Genomic DNA, 22,063 nt, shown 5'->3' on the forward strand with positions numbered 1-22,063 from the left:
AGAGTTGACCCAGCTGGCGTACAACTTACCTCAGCATTTAGCGGTTAGCTCGGAGACCGTGGGTCATGCTCCTTGTCAAGCTGCATCTCTTTCAATGCTTATATTGTTCCCAATGACTTCATTCCCCGTTCTGGCTGACAAGGATAATACTTTTAGTAAATTCTGTAATTTTTAATTTGAGGATCTTGTAAATGGAGCTTTGACTCATGAAAATAGAATTGGGTTGCTTTTCTTTTTTATCTTAATTTTATGAGTACAGTTGATATTTAAAAACTAGCACCAGAATACTCAATTTCCAGTCACTTAGCAAACACAACTAATCTAACATTATTTTGTTTTATTTTGTTTTTATTGCTTTAATGCATCTTTCAGAAAATCTGCCGGTCATATGAAGTAGGTTGAATGAAAGAATAAGAAAACAAAAAGATTGTGAAATATTTGAATGATAGGTGAAATCTAATACAGTTTTAAAAGGAACATTTAAAAAGTCTAGAGCTATTTTTTAAGTTAAAAGTAAAAAGCGAAACAAAAATGACAAGAAAGAATAAGCCATCAATATATCGCTTTCCAAAGTACAAGAGATTTAGCAGTTTCCTTTAATTGCCCACAGACTAAAACCCTTGTATTTAATCAGACAGCCAAAATGGCCAATGTGCTTTTAGGGCTGCATTATCAGAAATAAGGTGTCCACAGTGTGGGGGCTGAGAGCCCCATTCTACTCTGTCTTTGCCAGACCATGTGAAATGGCACTTTGGTTTGACCTTACATTTAGGGGACCGTGGCAAGGCTTATGAGGGTTTTGATGATGACAGGTGAAATGTGCTTGAAGGATCCATGGATGTTTAGCCTAAAGAAGAGAAATCCTTTCAGGAAGACTTGATAGCTGGCTTCAAATAGATGAGAATCTGTTATGGGAAAGAGGGTGTAGATTTGTTCCAGGTGATTCTAATCAGCAGAGTAAAATTACATGAAGGCAAAAGTTATCTTCATATAAAGAAGCATTTATAGAGCTTAAGAAATAGGTGCTTAATAATCTTTAAAATTTTTTTTAATGTTTAGTTTTCAGAGAGAGAGAGAGAGAGACAGAGTACAAGTGGGAGAAGGGCAGAGAGAGGGAGACACAGAATCCTAAGCAGGCTCTAGGCTCTGGGCTGTCAGCACAAAGCCCAACACAGGGCTTGAATCCACAAACTGAGATCATGACCGGAGCCAAAGTGGGCCGCTTAACAGACTGAGCCACCCAGGGGCCCAATAATCTTTGCAAATGAAGGAAGACTGCAGTCGAAGGAATGGTTGGATGATCTCATTGAAGTGGATTGCCTTAGAAGAGAGTGTAGACTCTCTGTACTGAAATTTTAAAGGCCATCTTGATGAACTCTCCCAGAGGATGATTTTAGGGAAGTTGAGAGTTCGTTAGTAGGATATTTTAGTACCTGTAAGATTCTTAGTAATTCTGGAACTGAAATTTAATAAATTTGTGACTCTTCTGAATGAAAATCTTATTATGTTTCCTGTCGTGTCCCGCCCCGGCCAGCAGGGCGGAAAATCCTTGTGGGTTCTTGATCCTGAGGGAGGGAAAGAAAGGGCAGGAAGGGGGAGCACAGAGAGTAAGGACACAACACACGGAATCCTATCAAGCCTCCTCTTTATTGAGAAAACACCCTATCTTATAAAGGTTTCAAGGCGAAAAAACAAGGCAGCGGACCTAGGTCGGTTGCTAGGAAACAGGGTTAAGGGATTAAAGCTAGGGTAAAAGAGGAACCAAACTAAAGTGTTTTAGCACAGCGTCTGAGGGGCTTATGCTACCCTGCCTACAGGCGGTTGATCTTTGATCTTCTGGCTTCTCCTGACAGGGAGTGGCGCTCCCCTGCCTATTTTTGCAACTCCCCTCAGGGAGTGACATATCTGGCTAGCAAATGGCCAAGCAGCTGAATCTTTGCCGCTTCCCACAGTTTTCCACATCTAAGTACTATATTTTCTTTCATTTTCTCTAAAGTACAATCCATACTTTCTCTGATGAAGATAAGGATTATTTTAATAACATGGTTTTTAAACAAATTCTGTTACTATATTATTTCATTTATTTTAATGAAAAAAATTATGGGATGGGCAGAGAACCCAGGATTCTAATTTTTCTTGAGGAAAAAAGGTCAGGAGAGATTGTTAATTAGCTCATGGTCACATAGTGAATTAATGACTGAGTTCAATGATCTTTCCATAAGATAATGGAACTCTCCCTAAGAAACTTTTTAAGAAGCCAAAATTTGAGCCTTTGAGGTTGTGTGACTGATTTATATTACAATAACACACTCAAAATGAAAGCTGTATTTTGGACAAAAAATGTTAAAACAGGTTGGAGAGAATTTTAGTGGTTCTCAACCAGGTCAGTTTTCCTTCCCAGGAACATTAGGCAATGTCTGGAGATACTTTTGATTGTGACGGCTCAGAATTAAGGGGAGGGGGAGAGGTGGGATGCTACTGGTGTTCAGGAGATAAAAGGCAGGACTAATCATCCTAGAAAACACCCTTTACCATAATACAGAATTATCCAGTGTGAAAGTTGAGACACCTTTGGATGTTTTGCACTCATTTTAAACCAGAACTTGGATTCCTTTGAACAGGAGGTGAGATGTATAGAATGTAAAATACCTTTAAGCTCTGATTTTCTATTCTCATTTACTCAGAGTAAAGTTATATTTGCTGAATTGCTGGCTTTGACTGCCAAGGATGATGCACTGTGGAAGAGGCCTGCCTCTCAGGCTTCAGGGCTCTGCTGATAGTCCATTCTTTGCCTCTTCCCTACACCTTTGGCTGCTTTCTATCAATTTTCTCTCACATTAAAAACAAAAGCAACCTTCTTTTTTTTATATATCTCCTGATCGTTTCCCTCTTTCTCAGTTTGACATCTTTGAAGGGTAACCTGCAATTATTTGCCTACTTTCCATGCATTACTGTTTCTTCTTAATGTTTGTCCTTTGGCATCCCTTACGTCTGTGCTTGACACCGCAATTCAGCCAGTCACTCAAGCCACAAACTCCAGGCATTCTGGACTCTGTTTTTCTCACCGCCTTCCCTGTCCCGCCAGTCACCAAGTCTTTTATATTTTACTTTGTGAATATCTCGTCTGTTCATGTCTTCTCCATACTCACTGCCACCACCGTGGTGTAGGTGAGTCTGAATCACTTATACTGGTGCTAAAGTAACCTTTTCAAACCAAAACAAGTAATTCTGTTGCTTCTCACTTAAAACTTTACAGTGACCCCAATTTTGGTGCCTAAGAATCCAAAGTAATTAATATGGTCATTTGTTACCTACGTGCCCCCCAGGCTCCTCTCCATCACAATCCCCACCTACCCTTCAGACAAACTTGACAAGTTGTCTTACTCATATTGTGTCTTCTTACAAGTTGTCCCTTTTGTTTAGAATGCCTTGGTCAGTTACAACTTTATGTGTCCTTTTCTTAAAAATTAATTTGGGGCACCTGGGTGGTCAGTTGGTTGAGCGTCCAACTTCAGCTCAGGTCATGATCTCACAGTTTGTGGGTTCGAGCCCCGTGTCAGGCTCCGTGCTGACAGCTAGCTCAGAGCCTGGAGCCCATCTTTGGATTCTGTGTCTCCCTCTCTCTTGACTCTCCCCTGCTCATACTGTCTCTCGCTGTCTCTCAAAAATAAATAAAACATTTAAAAAAATTAAAACAATCATTTCTTCCCCATTAAAAACTCACCAGGAGCCTCACCAGTTCTATCAAGTCTTTGCAGCGAGGTAGAGCTGATTCTCTGACCCGTGTTACTCCTGTTAGTCCTGCGTTGCCTCTGTTGTTGTTCTTCCTACACGTGTGACATCTTAAAGATTTTTGTGTCTCTCTTCCTCACCAGAATGAGAGCTCCTTCAGGTTAACGATAATTATCTGTTATCTTCGAACCTTCGGTGCTTTGTGCCAGTACCAAACACATTGTACTTAATAAATATTTGTTGAATTATGGATGGAACAGGAATGTCTTTTCTCTTTGAAGCTGCCTTCGGTATTGAGTAAATGGTTTTGTGAGCCTTTCTCTGATTTCTGAGTCACTTTATACAGATCACAAACTGAAATGCCTGCCAAGATGTAGGTGGTTAACATAACTGGGTGCGGCCGAGTCTGAGGGGGTCCGTGGCATTGCAAGGGTCACCTGCTGCTTAGCTCCAGCTCCTTGCTGCCAGGAAGGTGTTTCAGACCTGTGTTGCCAGACCCTCCTCTTTTTCAGTGGATGTAGAAAAATCCAGGTTAAATATGAACTGCCATGATTCAATTTCTTAAAACTATGCAGATCAAAAAAATGGTTCTTGGGACTGGATTTGGTTCAAGGCCACCAGCTTGTGATTGTGACCTAAAGATTGTGGGTGGGCAGTAGAAGAGTACATGCTACCCCAGTGCCTTGTGCTTCGTGTTTGGTTTGCCTGAGCATGGATCCTCCCCGGAGGTCCTCTCCAGGGCTGTCCCCAGTGGTGGCATCCCTTCGCCAGCTGATGCCAGCCTGTGGAGTGAGTGGGAGCAGAAGAGAGTCTGGGCACAGGCCCCAGCCTGCCAGAATGTTTGAAGGCCCCGGGCAGGGTGTCAATGGAATCAGGGCTTCCTCTGTTAGGTGGAAGTGGAGAGTGATGGGTTAAAAAATAAGTGCACATACACTAAAAATTATATGCTAGGTGCCAAGCCATGTGCCTTTTCATATGTTAAGGTTTTAAATTTTTTAAATTATTTTGAGAGATACAGAGACAAAGGACGAGTGAAGGAGGGGCAGAGAGAGAAGGAGACACAGAATCTGAAGCAGGCTCCAGGCTCTGAGCTGTCGGCACAGAGCCCAATGCAGGGCTCCAACGCGAAGACTTCGATATGACCTGAGTGGAAGTCAGATGCTTAACCGATTGAGCCACCCAGGTGCCCCTATGTTACTTAATTGAATTTTTACAATAACCTGGAGGAGATGTTATCATTTCCAGTTTGCCGATGGTGAATCTCTAAATAGGATTTAGAGTTTTTTAATAAAATTCCCACCAATAAATAGATTAACTCCAAAATTAAGGCCTCCTGATTCTGCTCATGCAGAAAGCCCATGTATGGGATTTTTAAAATGAATTAAACCTATTTTATAATAATAAAAAGATGGATTGAAATTTTCTACTAGAAACGGATACTGGGATTTTTTAATCTGAAAGTTGTTTTGTTCACTTATAGATGGATTATTTATTCTTTCAACATTTGTTGAGTATCTATCGTGTTCTGCTTTGGTTACCAGGATTTCAAAGATGAGTAAATATACAATCCCTGTGCTTGGAAAGCACTAAATGATCACGTGTTTCTTGTTTGTTGTAAGTGTGAAAGGAGGGTGGCAGGTGTTGGGATAAAAGATATGAAAAATTTAGAAATTTGGTGGCCAAATTGTTTTGTTTTCTAATTTGGGAGATACTGCTTTTTTGTTGTTGCCACAAATAAAATATGCCAGTAGGAAATTGGAAAATGCAAATAAGGCAAATTATGACAAAAGTCTTACCAGTATGAGCCACTCTATCTACTTACTTACCTACCTTCTTGATTATCTATGTATGTGAATATTTCTTACACTTATCACACACAGATGCAGAGAAACGCACAGATCACACTGCATCATTATTCTATGGCCTATTTCTCTTATTTAGGAATATATCAAACTATTCTATTAAAATTTGAATTACTCCTGAATAGTATTTTATCGCATGATAATAGTTCTACGTATTTAATCAAATCTATCTCATTAGATATTTAGAAATTTTTCAATTTTTTATAATCCATGTCATACAGAGAATTTTTGCAGCTGAATCTTTTTATGTATCTTCAATTATTCCCTTAGGAAAAATTACTAGAAATGAAATGACTGGATTTAAGCATTTGTACATATTTTTTAAAAATTTTAAATGTTTTACTTATTTTTGACACAGAGAGAGACAGAGCATGAGAGGGGGAGGGGCAGAGAGAGAAACAGAACCAGAAGCAGGCTCCAGGCTCTGAACTAGCTGTCAGCACAGAGCCCGACGCGGGGCTCAAACCCGCGAACGTGAGATCATGACCTGAGCCGAAGCCGGACGCTCAACTGACCGAGCCACCCAGGCGCCCCATCATTTGTGTATTTTTTTAGTTTTTTGCACTTAGCAAGTACATTACTAAATTGTCTTCCAGAAGAGTAGTACTAATTTACCCATCACCAGTGGCTTTGGGCTTCCATTTTTATTCACTATTTCCAATCCTAGTGACAATCTTTTTTTTTTTTACTTTTCTAATTAGATAGCTAGAAGAGAGTCTCTATATTGATCCTTTTTGAAAACAGTTTTGGCCTTTGAACTTGTTAGATACTATTGTCCACTGGTAATAATACTCTCACTTCTTATTATGGTTAATTGATTGGCTGATTACCTTCCTTACTAGCTTTGGAGCACTTTGAAGGTAGAGCATGTCCTGTCTGCCTCTGTATTTCTGGATGCTCATGGATATTTGTTAAACTGAGTTGGTTAAAGAAGATGCGTAGCTTAGAAATCATTGGCTAGATGGATAAATGTCAGGGTACCCAAGTTATTCGATTCCTGCCAGTTACATAATAATGAGTAATTTAAGTGATCATTGGTCACAAGCCAGCACTTTGTTATGTGTTTTGCATACTCACCTGATTAAGTCCTCACAGAAATGCTCTGGAGAAGAGATAATAATTATCTCCACTTTGGCAATGAGGAAATAGAGAGGTTATGAAATTTGCCCCAGGTACATGGCTGTAAAGTGGCAAAAACAGGTCATGAACTCAAGACTAGCTAGCTCCCAAGTCCTCTTATCTTTTCCCATCTTCCCTCCCCATCTTCTCCTCCCCTTCTCACTTCTTATTATAGACACTATATAGATATATATATAGTAGAGAGAAGAGCATAATAAACCTTGCAATACCCGGCTTTGACAATTATCAATACGTGGCCAGTTTTGTTTAATCTGTAAGTTTCTCTCACTGCCTTGCACCCATCTTCCCTTGTTGGATAGTTTTAAAGTAAATGTTGGATACATTAATTTCATTTATAGATTTTAAATGTATATCTTTAAGAGATATGGACTCTGTTCTTTAATGTAAACCACAATATCATTAGCACAGTTAAGTTATCTAGAAAAATTCCTTAGTATTATCTAATGTCTAGTAAGGATCAGATTTCCCAGATTATCTCATAAGTCACTTTCTACAGTCGATTTCTTTGAATAAGGTCCACCCAAGGACCACACATTGTATTCTAAACTGTTCTAACCACAACACCGTATGTCTCTCTCCCCTTCACTTTTTCATGAGACCTCTCCTTCTCAACAACAGAGATACTTAGCTGAGGGAAACGCAAATTTTCAAATATTTCCCACAAGTTGAATGTCTAGTTCAATCTAGTTGAATATCTAGGACAATCTACTCCTGCTCCATATTAATTCCTTTTCAAGAACATTTTGCCCAAGTTCACGTAGCCCAAAAAAAGAAGGAAGTACAAACAATAGTTAATACCAGAGAAACATTGACTCTGTATGGAATGGAGAAAATATGTTACCACATGGATTTGTCATCCGTTTTCCCTAGAAATTCATCAGTGTATTTGTACAGTGGCAGCGAACTCTTATTTCTCTGCTTCTGTGATGTCTCCATCACAAGCTATGGCCAAATCTCTTCACTTAAGATGCATACTTAGATTTAAGTGTTGCTGGCTTGAAAATTCTGTCTTTGGCATTGAGCTTAAAACATGAGACACACTGGCCTGTGTACTACCCCCCTTACTGTGGGAGAATGCCTTGGAAATGGAAGTCACAGGCTTGTTATTTCCATAAACGGGTCATGACTTTGACAGACTATTTTGCATTGAGGAAATGTTCAAGTTTTCATGCTTGTTTGGTTCTGTTTTGAACTTGAAGGTCTAGTGATCCTCCACTGTGTTGTGGCAGATGGGAATTCAACCAGAAGTCCTGAAAAGGATGGCCTTCTCTGTGGAGCTCCCGGGGAAAACTGTGCAGGTAATGCTTAACATGCAGTGCATTTGTGTTTTATCAGCCTCATGTTCCATCTTGGAAAGCTGATTTCCCTAAGTTTTAATTGTTAATGCTATAGTAATCACAAAACTAGGTAGTTTTGTGAGCACAAACTAATGTATCAGGCTCTCTGCCAAAATGCTTTATATATAGTAATGTGTTCACTCCTCACAAGAGCCCTCTGAGCTGGATAATATTTTTGACTTTAAGGTGAAGTCCAGAAACATTAAGTAAATTGCCAAGGGTTACACAGCAGGTAAATTGCAAATCTGGGATTCATACTCAGGTCTTTCTGATTCTAGTACTTCCATTTTTAATCATTACACTATTTTAGGTATTGCTGGTGTGTGCTCCAGACTCTAGCATGGGATATTTTGGACTAGATTCATAAAAACTTGGCATATTCAATTCAGTTTAACTTTTTTCTATTCCATAACTTAAAAGAAGGGAAGAAGACAATGATTTTACATATTTTTGCTTTAGAGATGCTTGAATCAGTATTCTCAAAGTTATTAGTCTAGAGCAAAGATGAGCCTTAGTAAAGGGTGGCATTGGATATGTTTCAATAAAACTTTATTTAGAAAAACAGGCTGTGGGTCAGATTTGCCCCTTGGGCCATAGTTTACTGACTTCTCTTTGTCCTTTATAGTAGAATGGTCTGTTCTTCTCCAGGGTTGTTTCTGATTTAAAACAAAACCAAACAAAACAAAACATAGGCCAGTTCTGAAAGTAGGTTGGAGAGAGACTCCTGTATTCTCTGGAAATGTTCTGGAGCTCAGAGGGTAGGGACTTGGGGTAAGAGCTCCTTTCCTAGCACCCTGGAGAAGTCATAACTGAGCCAGGATCAGGCTGAGCAAGTCATCCTGATGTGAGTCATCAGGTCCAACCCAGTCTTCCGCTTTCTTCCCTCACACTAATGGGTGGTCTGGAAAGTGCCTACAGGCTGTGGAATCCATTGGTGTCTTAGGTCATCCTTGTATGGATTTTGTCACTCATGTAGAGAGAAGAACAAGGCCAATTTTATGTGTTTGTGTGCTTTTCTTCAGTTGGGTTTTAAATATCTTCAATGATGGCATTTTCACATTTTTCTTGGGGGATTATTCCATAATCCAGTGATTAACAGTTCTAAAAACCTTGGATCATCATTATCCTGAATGTGTTTCCTAGTTTTTTATTTTAGTGAGAATATTTAACATGAGATCTAGTCTTTTAACAAAATTTTAAGTGCATACCACAAAATTGCTGACTATAGGCAAGATGTTGTACAGCACATCTCTAGAAATTATTCCTCTTGCATAAGCCAAACTTTATACCTATTGAATAATGACTCTGAATTCCCACCTATCTGGCCCCTGGCAACCACCATTCTACACTCAGCTTCTGTAGATTTAGCTGTTTAGATTTTTTTAAATAAGTGGAATCATGTAGTATTTGTTCTGTAACTGGCCTATTTCACTTTGCATAATGCTTTCAAGGTCCAATGATGTTGTTGCAAATGGCAAGATTTCCTCCCTTTTAAAGGCTGAATAGTATTCCATCGCTTGTATAAACCACAATTTCTTTATCCATTCATGTGTTGATGGGTGTTTAAGTTGTTTCCACATCTTGGCTATTGTGAATTGAATTGTGCTGCAATAAACATGGGAGTGCGTGTATTTCTTAGAGATTCAGATTTCAGTTCTTTTGGATAAATACCCAGAGGTAGGATTAATAGATCATATGGTAGTTCTGGTTTTAATTTTTTTTGAAATTCCATACTATTTCCCATAGCAGCTATAGGTTGCCTTTTCAGTCTATTGTTTCTATCCCATGCAGAAGATTTTTAGCTCATTTAAGGTTCCACAGTAAGCAGAGTATCCTGACATGAATTTGGAGAGACTGGCTCTCCAGAATGCCTATTGTTAATCACAATGCTAAACTACTAGAATCATGTGGGAAGTTCAGAATGTTGAATATGTGAAGGAAATTTTGAAAAATAGTCCTTGAAGGTAAAGCCCAAATAAGGGCAGCATGTTCTTGAAAAGGAATTAATATGGAGCAGGAGTAGATTGTCCTTATTGACTGTGTGACCGTGGGTGAGTCACTTAAGCTTTCAGACATCAGTGTGCAATCTACAAAATGAAAGACTACTTCAGATGATCTTTAGGAGTTGGTCTTATACTTTTTCTTTTTTTTAAGTTCAATTTTTTAAATTTTATATCTTTTAATTTTTTTAGAGAGAGTATGCAAGAGTGCTAGCAGAGGAGGGGCAGAGGGAAAGAGATGGCATCTTAAGCAGGCTCCACACCCAGCATGGATCCCAACACAGGGCTCGATCCCACAACTCTGGGATCATGACCTGAGACGAAATCAAGAGTTAGGCAGTCAACTTGAGTCATCCAAGTGCCCCAGGAGTTGTTCTTATTTCTAAATGATTTTATTATTTTATTTTCAAATGGCCCCAACCTCTAACCATTTCACTTTTAGTTTGTCCTTTTCTATCCTGAGTAAGGAATTTATTCATTCCAACAACACATATGCAGCCGGCCCTGTTCCAGGTACCAAGGATGCACCAATGAACCACACAGTTAAAGATGAGGTCAGAGAGGTAATGAGTAATGTCATGCAGAGCCTTGCCAGGGATTATAAAGTCTTCAGCTTTGAGTTTTAATAGCATCACTCTGGTGCAGACTAGACAGTTAAGAGGGGATAGGACAGGAGCAGAGAGACTAGTTAGAGGTTGTTGCCATGGAGACTACTCCCAGCCCAGAGATGATGTCAAGCTTAGACCAGGGTAGTGGAGATGGAGGGATGATTATGCATACATTTTCAATGCAGCCAATAGAGTTTTCAATGAATTGGATGCAGAGGAAAAGAGAAAGATGTCAAAGTGACTCTACGATATTTGGCCTGAATAACAGAAAGAAAGGAAGTGTCATTTACTGAGATGGAGAAAGACCAGATTTGAGGGAGAAAATCAGGTGTTCCATTTTGGAAGTGTTAATTTGAAATGCCAGTTAGGCGTCCAACTGGGGATGTTGTTTGGACAGTTGGACATTGAAGGAAAGGATCTGGGGTGGAAACATAAATTTGGGAATAGTTACCATAAAGACGTTTAAAGTCAGGAAATGCCCTGAAAGTAGTGTAAAAACACTGAGTCCCAATGTGTTGCAAAATTTAGAGGTTGGGGTTATAGGGAAGAACCAGTGAAGGAGACTGAGCAAAGGGGGCATTATATACATAAGAATTCCATAACATGCATTCTTGGAAAACAAAAGAAACACAAGTTTTCTTCCTGTTCATTGTTCTTTGTTTGTCCCCCAGCTCTGAATACTTTTAAACATGCAAATATACTCACACATCTACACTGAATTCTTTCTTCTTCCTTTAAAAGGATAGAATGAAAAAGCGCAGTTCTTTTTTAATTTTTTAATTATTTCTTTAAATTTTTAAATTTTATTTAAATCCAAGTTAGTTAACATATAGTGTAAGAATTTAGTGATTCATCACTTACATATAACAACCAGTGCTCATCCCAACAGGTGCCTTCCTTAGTGCCTATCACCCACTTAACCCATCCCCTCCTCCAGCAACACTCAGTTCGTTTTCTGTATTTAAAAGTCTCTTCTGGTTTGCCTCTCTCTCTTTTTACCTTATTTTTCCTCCTTTTCCCCTGTGTCCATCTGTTTTGTTTCTTAAATTTTACATATGAGTGAAATCATATGATACTTAGCGGTCTCTGACTGACTTATTTTGCTTAGCATAATAATACCATCTAGTTCCATCCATGTAGTTGCAAACGGTAAGATTTCACTCTTGGGTATGCAAATGGTAATCATTTCATTGATTGATTGCTGAGTAATACTTCATTGTATATACATACCACATCTTCTTTATGCATTCGTCAGTCGACGGACATTTGGGCTCTTTCCATACTTTGGCTATTGCTGATAGTGCTGCTATGAACATTGGGGTGCATGTGCCCCTTTGAATCAGCATTGGAAAAGGGCAGATCTAAGTGAGGGCCCACTCCTGTAAGCTGAGAAATCATTGGCATAGTCTTGCTTAAAAGACATGCTGACCTATTCTGATTAGCCCCCTATCTGAGCATATTCTAGAACACTGGAGGGTTAGCAAGTACATCTGTGAGATCTATTTTTCTTTTCCTGAAGTAACCAACTCTTTTACATTTCTGTAGGGAATAGTATTGGATATAAAACCAAATGGGAATCCTCAATAAGAGAAAAGTTCAAATTTTGCACTTCTTCAAGGGCATTGTGAATTTGCATTCCCCAGTCTCAGGGAGAGAGTGGGCAAGATAAGATGGAAAATTAACGTAGAAAATATAAAACTTTCTTCCTCACCCCCTGGCTTAACAAGGTTGTAAAATGAGGACACACCTATTGAGAAGTTGCCAGAAGTTAAGGACTAGATGAAAGGCTTAGGCTCTACCTCATAGGCTAGGAAGAATTTTTTCTCCAAGTTTTTCTGTGACTACTTAAACTCTTCTGTTCGTTAGATGTTCCTTTTTAAAAAAATTATTTTTAAATGTGAATTCATTTTTGAGAGAAAGAGAAACAAAGCATGAGGAGGGGGAGGGGCGGAGGGAGAAGGGGCACAGAATCCAAAGCCAACTCCAGGCTCTGACCTGTCAGTACAGAGCCCAATGTGGGGCTTAAACTCAAGACCTGTGAGATCATGACCAGAGCCAAAGTCAGACGCTTAACTGACTGAGCCACCCTGGCGCCCCTACCTGTTCCCTTATTAAGGTCAGATATCTATGTGGGAAGATAAATTTAATAGGTATTTGTTTTACTTTCTCTCTCTCGTTGTTAACACTTATGGGACCTCTATCTCAAAAATAGCACCTCCTTTTAGATCTCTTGCACAGAGATTTAACTATGTATTTAACTAGGGGGTTAGAGATACTATGAGGTTATCAACATTGAAATGAGAATTACATAAAAGAATTGTAAAAAATAATTGTATATTACCCTTAGAGTTGATTTTAGAAGAGCTGCTGACATCAATATAATTTATAAAATAATTAAATAGGTTTATGATGAGCACAACTAGAATAACTATGGAAAATAAACCTAATGTATCAATTTGGGGGAGTTTTTTTTTTTTAAGTTTATTTATTTTGAGAGACAGTGAGAGACAGGGGAGAGGCAGAGAGAGAGAGAGAGAGGGAGAAAGAATCCCAAGCAGACTCCACACTGCCACTGCAGAGCCCGATACGGGGCTCAAACCCACAAACTGTAAGTTCATGACCTGAGCTGAAATCCAGAGTCAGACACTTAACCAACTGAGTCACCCAGACACCTCAAGGAGGAGGTTTCTTTAAAGTTTATTTATTTATTTTGAAGGAGAGAGAGAGCCAGCTCGAGCAGGGGAGAAGTAGAAAGAGAATCTCAAGAAGGCTTCGTGCTGTCAGTACAGAGCTAGATGCAAGGTTCGAACTCACAAACTGTGAGATCAGGACCTGAGCCAAAATCCAGAGTTGGATATTTAACTGACAGAGCCACGCAGGTGCCCCAATTCTGAGGGGTTTTAAGCAGAAAAGCATCACGAGACCTGTTTTGGTTTGAGAATAAGAGTTATGTGCAAGAAAGACCAAGGAAGGATGCTATTTAATCAGAGCATCCATCAAACTGAGGAAGACTCCACATTTAAACAAAGTCATCGGAGTCTGTGCTGTATTCTTCCACTTTAGTTTGGCCCAAGAGAATCTCGCATCTCATTGAACTTTTCATATGATCCAAGGAAGACGATCACTTCTTGTCTATCTGTACATATGATGGAAGAAAGATGTTCTCATTTAGAATTAGATTTTGACATACAGTAACCCTAGTAGTTCCTTACTTAACTGGCTTTAGAATCTCTGGAATGTGGCACCTCAAGAAGAGATTGAGATACATTCCCCGCAAGTAATGTCGGGCCCGTTCACTTAGGAGATCGTGTTGTGACCTGGCCTGCTAGTGGATGTAGTTATCCAGTGCAATTTTGTGGGACAGACTCGATCCCAGAGAATGTTTTGGTTTGGGGAACATGGGTTAGAAAAGAGTAAGGTGGGAGGGGAACAAAGAACAATTAAGTTCTAAGACCCCTGGTATCAGGGGAATTTTCATGTTGCATTTCAAGTTCAGGTCATTCACTTCTCAACAAAGAAACACAATACATGGGACTAATCATTCTTCTCTCGTAGGATTAACTTTTCCTTCTTGATAAGCATCTCTGGAATGGCAGGACGGATTTTGCCATCCCCTGCCCTATGTCATCAGGTCTCATGATAGGCAGAAAACGGTAGAGTTCACAGTTGTTCAATTTTCAGATAATATGACCTTGATGAATATTAGATGAAAGCAAGTGGAATTTTAGGTGCATTTTGAAAGGGGGGATGCTGATAAGCCTTCTCATTTCCATCAGAGAGATGAGATGATCCCATCTGTTTTGGGGAGGGGGCAGTATGTGTGATGTATTTTTTCCCCCTGCATTTTAAAGTTCCATAGAGAAATCACTGGACATTTTGTGCTTGGTGGCAGGGAAGGGTTTTTAAATCCAAATAACGCTGGGAATATTTAAGATCATGTTTATTTGGCGAAGGAGAGAGCTCTGTGAATGATCCAAACAGTGCCTGGCAACCATTTCCCTGGCATGGATCTGTGCTGCTTGGATGGGCCGAGGCTGGTCAAATCCCTGCACCCAGCAGCTGCCGGGTAAGGCACTTTTTGGGATCATGCTCCGTATGGTGTTTATTAAAAGGCCAGCTACATTTAAAGGGACATAACCACTAGAGGAATTAGTACAGCTCAGGATACAGAGCCATATGGCTTATATTTAAAGCCAGGTATGCTTTGCAAAGTAGGAAGGACCTTCCTGGATCCCAGCAGATCTGTCGTTAAGTCTTATTGCTTGTTATATTCATCTCTCAGCCTCAGTCCCCTTCCTGCAGGCCCACATCACCTATGTTTGCATGGTTCAAGCATGCCTTGGTTTCATCCTTGCTCTTAGCATCTTCCTACTCTAATCCAGCCTGCAGATTCCTACCTAATACACTGAAAAATGCTAAACTCAAAAAAATGTAGTTTTTACATATACTGTTTAAGTCATGAGAACCTTCTTCAGCTCTCTCTTGCCTTGTATTCCAAGTGTAAACACTTCAGCCTACTGCCATTTGATGCCTCTCCACAGACCCCCTTGGCTCTTCCCCTCCATGTCCCCTACATTTCCATTAAATCTGCCTCCTACTCCCCGCGTTATTAAGCTTGCATGTTCCTGATCCTGAGATTTTGTTCCTAACATTTTCCACAACTTAATAGATGGCTTGCCTCCTCCTAAAAATAAAAATCCACATTTCCCGGAACTTTTTCTTTAATTAGATAAGAGCTCTTTGTAATGATACCACATTTCTCTTAGGATTGCTAAGATTTTTCAAGATTCTAGAATCAACTCATTTACTGAGGACTTTATTGTGCAGAGTACGCTGCTAGGAACTTGTGCATGCAGTTTTTGTTTGAATTCCTTAACAGTCCTTTGCGGTAGATGCTATCATCTTCAAGGTACAGGTGAGGAAACGGAGACTCAGACAGCTTCGTAAGCTTGCCCCGAGCCATTCAGCTAAGCAAAGGCAGAGCTGAAAATAAGACACTGATTTCCTTCCTCCTCATCTGATGCTCTTTCTTTCCATGGTTTCCAGTGTGCCACAATTGTCCATGTGGTTAGTATGGTTGTTTTTATGGATTGGTTGCTTATTATTGTCTCTATTTTGTTCTTTTTGTTCCATTTTAGATAGACAAGATATGCTTCATTCTTTTGATGTTTTTCAGTGCTTACTACAGGGCTCTGGAAATAGAGAGTATGCATGAACGTGGACCGATACGTTTATTTGCAAAACCTTCAAATCTTTGTTTTTGAGACACTTTGGAGTTATTTCGGGAAGAAATTTCAGTAAGAGTCCCTCTGACCGGCATGCGTGGGAGCAAATGTCTGGCATGTAGAAGCTGTCAGCCTAGCTGGTAATCCAGTCACCATCCAAAACCAGGTCAGCCAGTCCCTGCAACATCCTGCCACCCCCTGAAACTTGGGACCTGGCATTACAGGAATTGGCTGTGTATAGATCCTCTGGAGTTCTTGGCAATTCCTCTCTCTGGTTGCCCTGGGGATTTTCTGTACTCATTTTATAATACTAATTAAGAGGTTTAGTAGTCATTACTATTAATGTCATTGGGATGCCAGGTGTCCTAGCAAACCTAGTGCGAGCTGCCCTTCTGAGATGAACATCATGGTCTTTCTGACTCCACAGGTGTCTGAGTCCTGTAAGCTGTTGGTCATAACACGAATGTGGCAAGTCCAACCCTGGGCTGGAGCTGGCTAGTCAGCTGTTGGCTCTGGGTGTGGGCACATGTCTCATGTGACTCAACACATGAAACAGCAAGTTAGTATTTCTGTATCGTTTCTTTTGTCAATCCTTACTTATTAGAACCTTCTACATGCATACAAGGGAGAAACCGTTATGGATCATTGTCCTCGGTTGAAAAATTAGGCCATGAAAACTCTAAATGTAAGACAAGGAAGCCAGAACAGGATTGAAATCTGGTTTTGAGAGTTCCACTATCTCCCTCCTTTTTTTAGGACACGAGAAACCACTCAGAGGTTAAATGAGCGGGGGTGTCTCCCATGCAGGCAAGCGAGACCTCTGGATGCATCAGGCTAAGAGCCGGTAACAGCTACCTGCCGAACGGCTAGCTTGGCAGAGTGCCGGAGTGGAGCGGTCAAGAGCATGCACTCAGGGGCGAGGCCTGCTGGGTCTCAGTCTCAGTTCTGCCACTCACGAGCTGTGTGATCTTGGAAGATGACTTAGCCTCCATGGGTTGTGTCCTTTTCACCCACAAATAGGAGCTAAGAATGATGCTTACCTCAAGGCTGTTACAAGCACTAAATAAGTTACTATATATGAATTCTTATGTATATAACTGTTATAACTATATATAATAGTACTTTATATATATGGTTTATATATAGTTATAATAGTTATATATGTGTGTGTGTGTATATATACACACACACACATATACATATATATATATAAAATGACCTGTATCTAGCACTTGGTTACTGCTATGTGCATGTTGAAGGGAAGGGAAGGGAAAGGAAGGGAAGGGAAGGGAAAGGGGGAAAAGTCCTCTTTTTTTAATGCCATCAGCCTCATGGCTCTGATAACCTTCACAGAAAGAACCTTCTCTCACCACAGCTATGCTTCCCCCCTTTAAACAATACCAAGTTTTCTGAGGTAGGTTGGACACTAATCTTAATTAAAACATCAAACATTCCCACCAAGATCCCATCACCCTATCTATAGAGCTATTTTGGGACCACAGAAATCCGACTTTTATCCCAATGTTGAGAGAAGGAGAAAGGAGGCATTGGAGTATCTTCTATAGAAAAACTGACAGCAAAGAGGGGAATATGATTCCATGGAGAACTGATTTATCAGGCTTTATCAGGATTGTTTTCTCATTTGCCAGCTACCACCACGCAGTCGAGGCGGAGAGGCCACTTCTCCCGGTGCCCCAAGCAATACAAGCACTACTGCATCAAAGGGAGATGTCGCTTCGTGGTGGATGAGCAGACGCCCTCCTGCGTGTAAGTGGAGCCCTGAGCCAGCAGGCGGAAGGGTGCAGAGCAGTGCTGGCCGGGGATTTGACAGGACTGGAAAGTCTGAGCTAACCAAGCTTTCTCTGTCAGGACACAGCTCCTCTGGTCCTGCCACTTGCTTCGTGGTCCTTTCTGCAGCCACTTATGGAGAAACTGACGCACACTCCTCCAGATTTAGGAGGGTGCGAGAGCCCAGATCCGCTCCCCGGCTGTGTCCTCTGCTGCCTTACGCAAACAGAACTTTCTGTCCAGTGTCAAGGATGCTTTTTGGCTTCATTCATCTCCCGGGTGGTTAGAATGGAAGAAAATCCTTCTGGCAAGTGTTAGGTGGTTTGCAGTTAATGTAAATATGAAAGGTTTTCGGCCAAATTACAAGTTAGTTTTGCAGGTGTCAATTAAGTACAAGTGAGTCCCGCTTATGAGCAGAGATTAGCAAAGCCTGTTTATTACAGGAGGGAATTGGAAGAAAAGTGCTCTTTCCGCCTCTTAGGAGACTGAGTCCAAGTTTAGCTTTATTCAGGCACAAGCAACTTTTTTGCTCTTACAAAATATTTATTTTCTTCTAAAGAGATATCCTTCTGGGTGCTCTCTGAGACCTTTTTCTGATAGATGAGCAAGGTGATTTTTCAAGTATAATTTTGACATAAAGTTTATAGAATGTTTATGTTTTTATGTGCAGTTCCCTCAGTATACATTTTCTTTCTTTCTTTTTTCTGTTAAAATTTTTTAATATTTATTTATTTTTGAAGGAGAGAGAGAGAGGGACATAGTTTGAGCTGGGAAGGGCCAGAGAGAGGGAGACACAGATTCTTAAGGAGGCTTCAGGCTCTGAGCATCACTAGCTGGCTGTCAGCACAGAGCCGGATGCGGGGCTTGAACCCACGATCTGTGAGATCATGACCTGAGCTGAAGTCGGACACTCAACCGACTGAGCCACCCAGGTGCCCCACATGTTTTTTGATAAGTGTCTCAGAACAGTGATTCCAAATCCTAATTTAGTGGAACATTGAAGAGTCATGGACTTCATAACAATTTAATTATAATTAAATTTAAATAAAAAATAAATATACTAGATAATACTTTGAAGGGATAAAAATTGCTAATGTAAGGCTATAAAGAAAGTGTGTGTGTGTGTGTGTGTTGTGTGTTGGGAAAGAATAGAGTTTTTTTTTTTTTTTAATTTCCTCTAATTGCTCACTGGCTTAGAAGAATATATTGAGCTTTAAAAATATTAATGCCCTTTAACCCAGTACATTTTTCTAACTTGTCCCTATGTCTGCAGATTTATTGTTCTTTAATCCTGCTGCCTTCTAAAATGAAAACTGCAATATGTAATCTCCCTGCCTAAGATTGATACACAGCTTGTCCCCTTCTGTGTGAGGTTAAAACTCATTTGCATGGTCTCTGAAGCTCCTGGGATTCTGGCCTCCCTTTCTAGCCACATCTCTCACTATATTCCCAGATATTCCTCTGAAATCCGGCATTCCTCTTTGTAGTTTATCACACAAGCTTTCCTAGTCTGAAAGCTTATTCTCACTGATGTTTTGGATGCAACTCAGACCTTAGCTCCTCCTAGACCCGTGCACCGACTTCTTGTCTCAGTCGCACACTCAGGTGTGTTAGATGTCCTGTCTCTGAGATCTAGTCACCCTTCTATGAAAACTCCTTTCCTCTAGAGCATAGCTGTTGGTCTCTCTGAGTGTCCCTTCCGTGACTGTGAGCACCCAGAGGCGGGGCTTGTGGCTTACTCATTTTTGTGCGCCAGTGTCAAATACAGAGTCAGAATTGTCATAGGTGCTCAGGAAATGAGTGGCAAATAAATAAATAAGTCCCTGTAATATGGCACATCCAGCGCTATGCTAACTGACACTACCCAGGCCTTACTGTGAGCCAGAAACAGCTTTTTAGAAGTAAAATGGTAGAGAATCAATAGCAAGCAGAAGACTAGGGAAGTCAAGACAAGATTTTGAAGTCAGGTAGACCTAAGTTAAGATTTTGTCTGTACCAGTTATAAGCACTGCTCACAATGGTCAATTATGCTTCCGGAGCCTTAGTTTTATCGTCTGTAAAAGGGATGATGATATCTTCCTCTCAAGTGTTGAAAATAAAGCAAGAGGATACATTAGACAAAAATACTTACTCTGGTACCCAGCGCAGAGTACATGTTCCATAAATTGTACCGCCAAGGTGGGGGGCGGGGTATGCTTGACCTGGACGTGACCTTTTAGGTGACTTGTAATAGCACAGATTCAGACAAAACTGCATTGCCATTGGTGACTCTACCTCAGAAAACCAGAAGTATCTCCTTTTGCTTGGAACTACAGAAGTTTTCGACTCCTGTTTTTACATTAAGAAAAAAGTGTGTCTCAAATAACTCAGCCACCCCGTAGTCTTCTTAGTGTATTCTTGGAATGGGAAGGATTTGTTTCCAGACACATATCTTCATGTATCTATGCTGTGCAGTTCATTTAAGCAGCATTACATGTGCTCGGGGCATCAACTTGAGAGTCAAACAGTTTGAATCCCAGTGCCACTCACTTAATTTCTCTATACTTTCAGTTTCTCCATCTTTAAAATGGGTTAGTAATGACACCTAGCTCAAAAGTTGTTGTAAGGATCAATTGAGTTAATAGTAACAAATCCCTTATAACAGTATCTGGTGATTATTTCAGGACAGTGATCTGAAATCTGATTTTTCAGAGTCCTGAAGGGTCATGGGCATCTTTAAAAATTATTTTAAATTTTATAGAATGTTTATTAAATAAAAACTGATTTATTCAGTTCCTCAGCATTTCATAAACATCTGCTAGGATCGTATACTCTTTGCCTCTTCTTTTCCCATTGAAATGACCATTAGCTGACATGTTATTGGCTGATGAGAAGTGAAAAACATGGGAGCCATTGTAACTGGCTGTGTGAGGTTGACCTTCTGGCCCGGCTTCCTGAGGTTACAGCTTGCAGGAAGCAAGCTATACTCACTAAGAAATTCAATTAAAGCACAATTACACCACGGAACCCAGAGCCATATCAGAAAAACATTCTAAAAGAGCAGCAAGTAATTGCTGTGTATTTTATGGGCAAATTTATTATTTAAAAATGCCATATTTAGTGAAGGTGTTAGAGAAACACTTAAGCTAATTGGAAGAGACTGTATTATAAGATTCTAATTATGACCTTAAGAGAAACTCTTTAAAAACTCTCCCTCCTACACATGCAATTAAAAGTGATTCCCCCTCACCAGTTCCAGTTCTATGTGCAGGAGATTTTTGATATTTCAATATATTTCTAAGCTCTCTTCCAATTATTTTGACCTTGCAAGGAAGCAGTTTTCCCTCCTATGCCGGAGGCCCGCTCCAGCTAGTCCAGGGTCCCCTGAAGGGGTTGAGGCATTGGCGAAAAATTGGGTTGAGAGAGATCCACTCAGTTTCTTTCTTTCTTGGTCACCAGCCTGGCAGCATCTCTGGCATCTCTCTCTGGCCAGGTTTTGTGCCTTTATTTATAGATTTATGACATCAAAAGGTGGAATTTTTACAAATAATTCTCAGTGATAAAGATGCTTTGAAAAGGGTGCAGAAACAGGTTTTACAGAGGCATTTTTTCAGAACTATTCTAATTACAGTGAGGTAACTTACACATCATAGGATCACAGGATATTCTCAGTGAAAAGCAGATAACATGCACATTTGTTTGAACCGGTAATAAATCTTACAACTAAGAAGATAGCAGGATGTTTTCAGTGAGAAGCAGATAGCAAACACATTGTATAACAATAACGCTAAGATTCAGGCATAAACAAGGCTAGGAGGCATTCTGTTTGGCTCACAAGAGGAAGAATGTATCTGCAATGATTAGTAGATAAAACTTTTGTCAACCTAGTTCTTTGACGTTGAAGGTGTAGGCACCATAGGCGCCCTAGATGAGCCTGCCTGTGCATTTAAGTTGTAACTACTCTTACCCATCCTCACAATGAGCACTAAATTTGCATATGTATGCGCAGTAACTTATGCCTGGTTCTTGTTTCTTATTCCTAAATTAGGCTCTTTTTCTCCAGGCCAGAGTAAATATTATTCTTGTGTTCTTTAACCCCCTTTATTATCCATGTCTTAAGTTTGTGAAGCTCAATAGAAGAGCCTTTTGACAAACATCTGCAGTGCTTTGTTTAAATTCCTCTTCAGAGAGGTGGGAATATGCTTCTTCCCATGAGGTATCTGTGTGGGGAATATCGGTCTGACTAGGAACACTGTGAGGCCTAATCAATAGCAACAGGCTTAATTTCACATGAGCAGTAGTAGCAGAAGGAGATACCAGTTCCACCGCTCATGGCAGGAGCCGTGCAATGTCTGCCATTTCCTTACTGTGACCCTGTCATCCAGCAAGGCC

The 22,063-nt window shown here is 40.2% G+C and overlaps 1 protein-coding gene across 1 annotated transcript in view; it reads left to right on the forward strand.

Annotated features, from left to right (window-relative positions):
- The window catches only part of BTC (betacellulin), a 46,901-nt gene that overhangs the window by 17,914 nt on the left and 6,924 nt on the right, over positions 1 to 22,063 (forward strand). Inside the window, exons 2-3 of the mRNA XM_029928197.1 lie at positions 7,934 to 8,032; positions 17,554 to 17,671. Of these exons, the coding sequence (XP_029784057.1) occupies positions 7,934 to 8,032; positions 17,554 to 17,671 (217 nt within the window). The remainder of the gene's footprint in view (positions 1 to 7,933; positions 8,033 to 17,553; positions 17,672 to 22,063) is intronic.

Source organism: Suricata suricatta, chromosome 1 (genome assembly GCF_006229205.1).
Source record: "Suricata suricatta isolate VVHF042 chromosome 1, meerkat_22Aug2017_6uvM2_HiC, whole genome shotgun sequence".
Lineage (NCBI taxonomy): Eukaryota > Metazoa > Chordata > Mammalia > Carnivora > Herpestidae > Suricata > Suricata suricatta.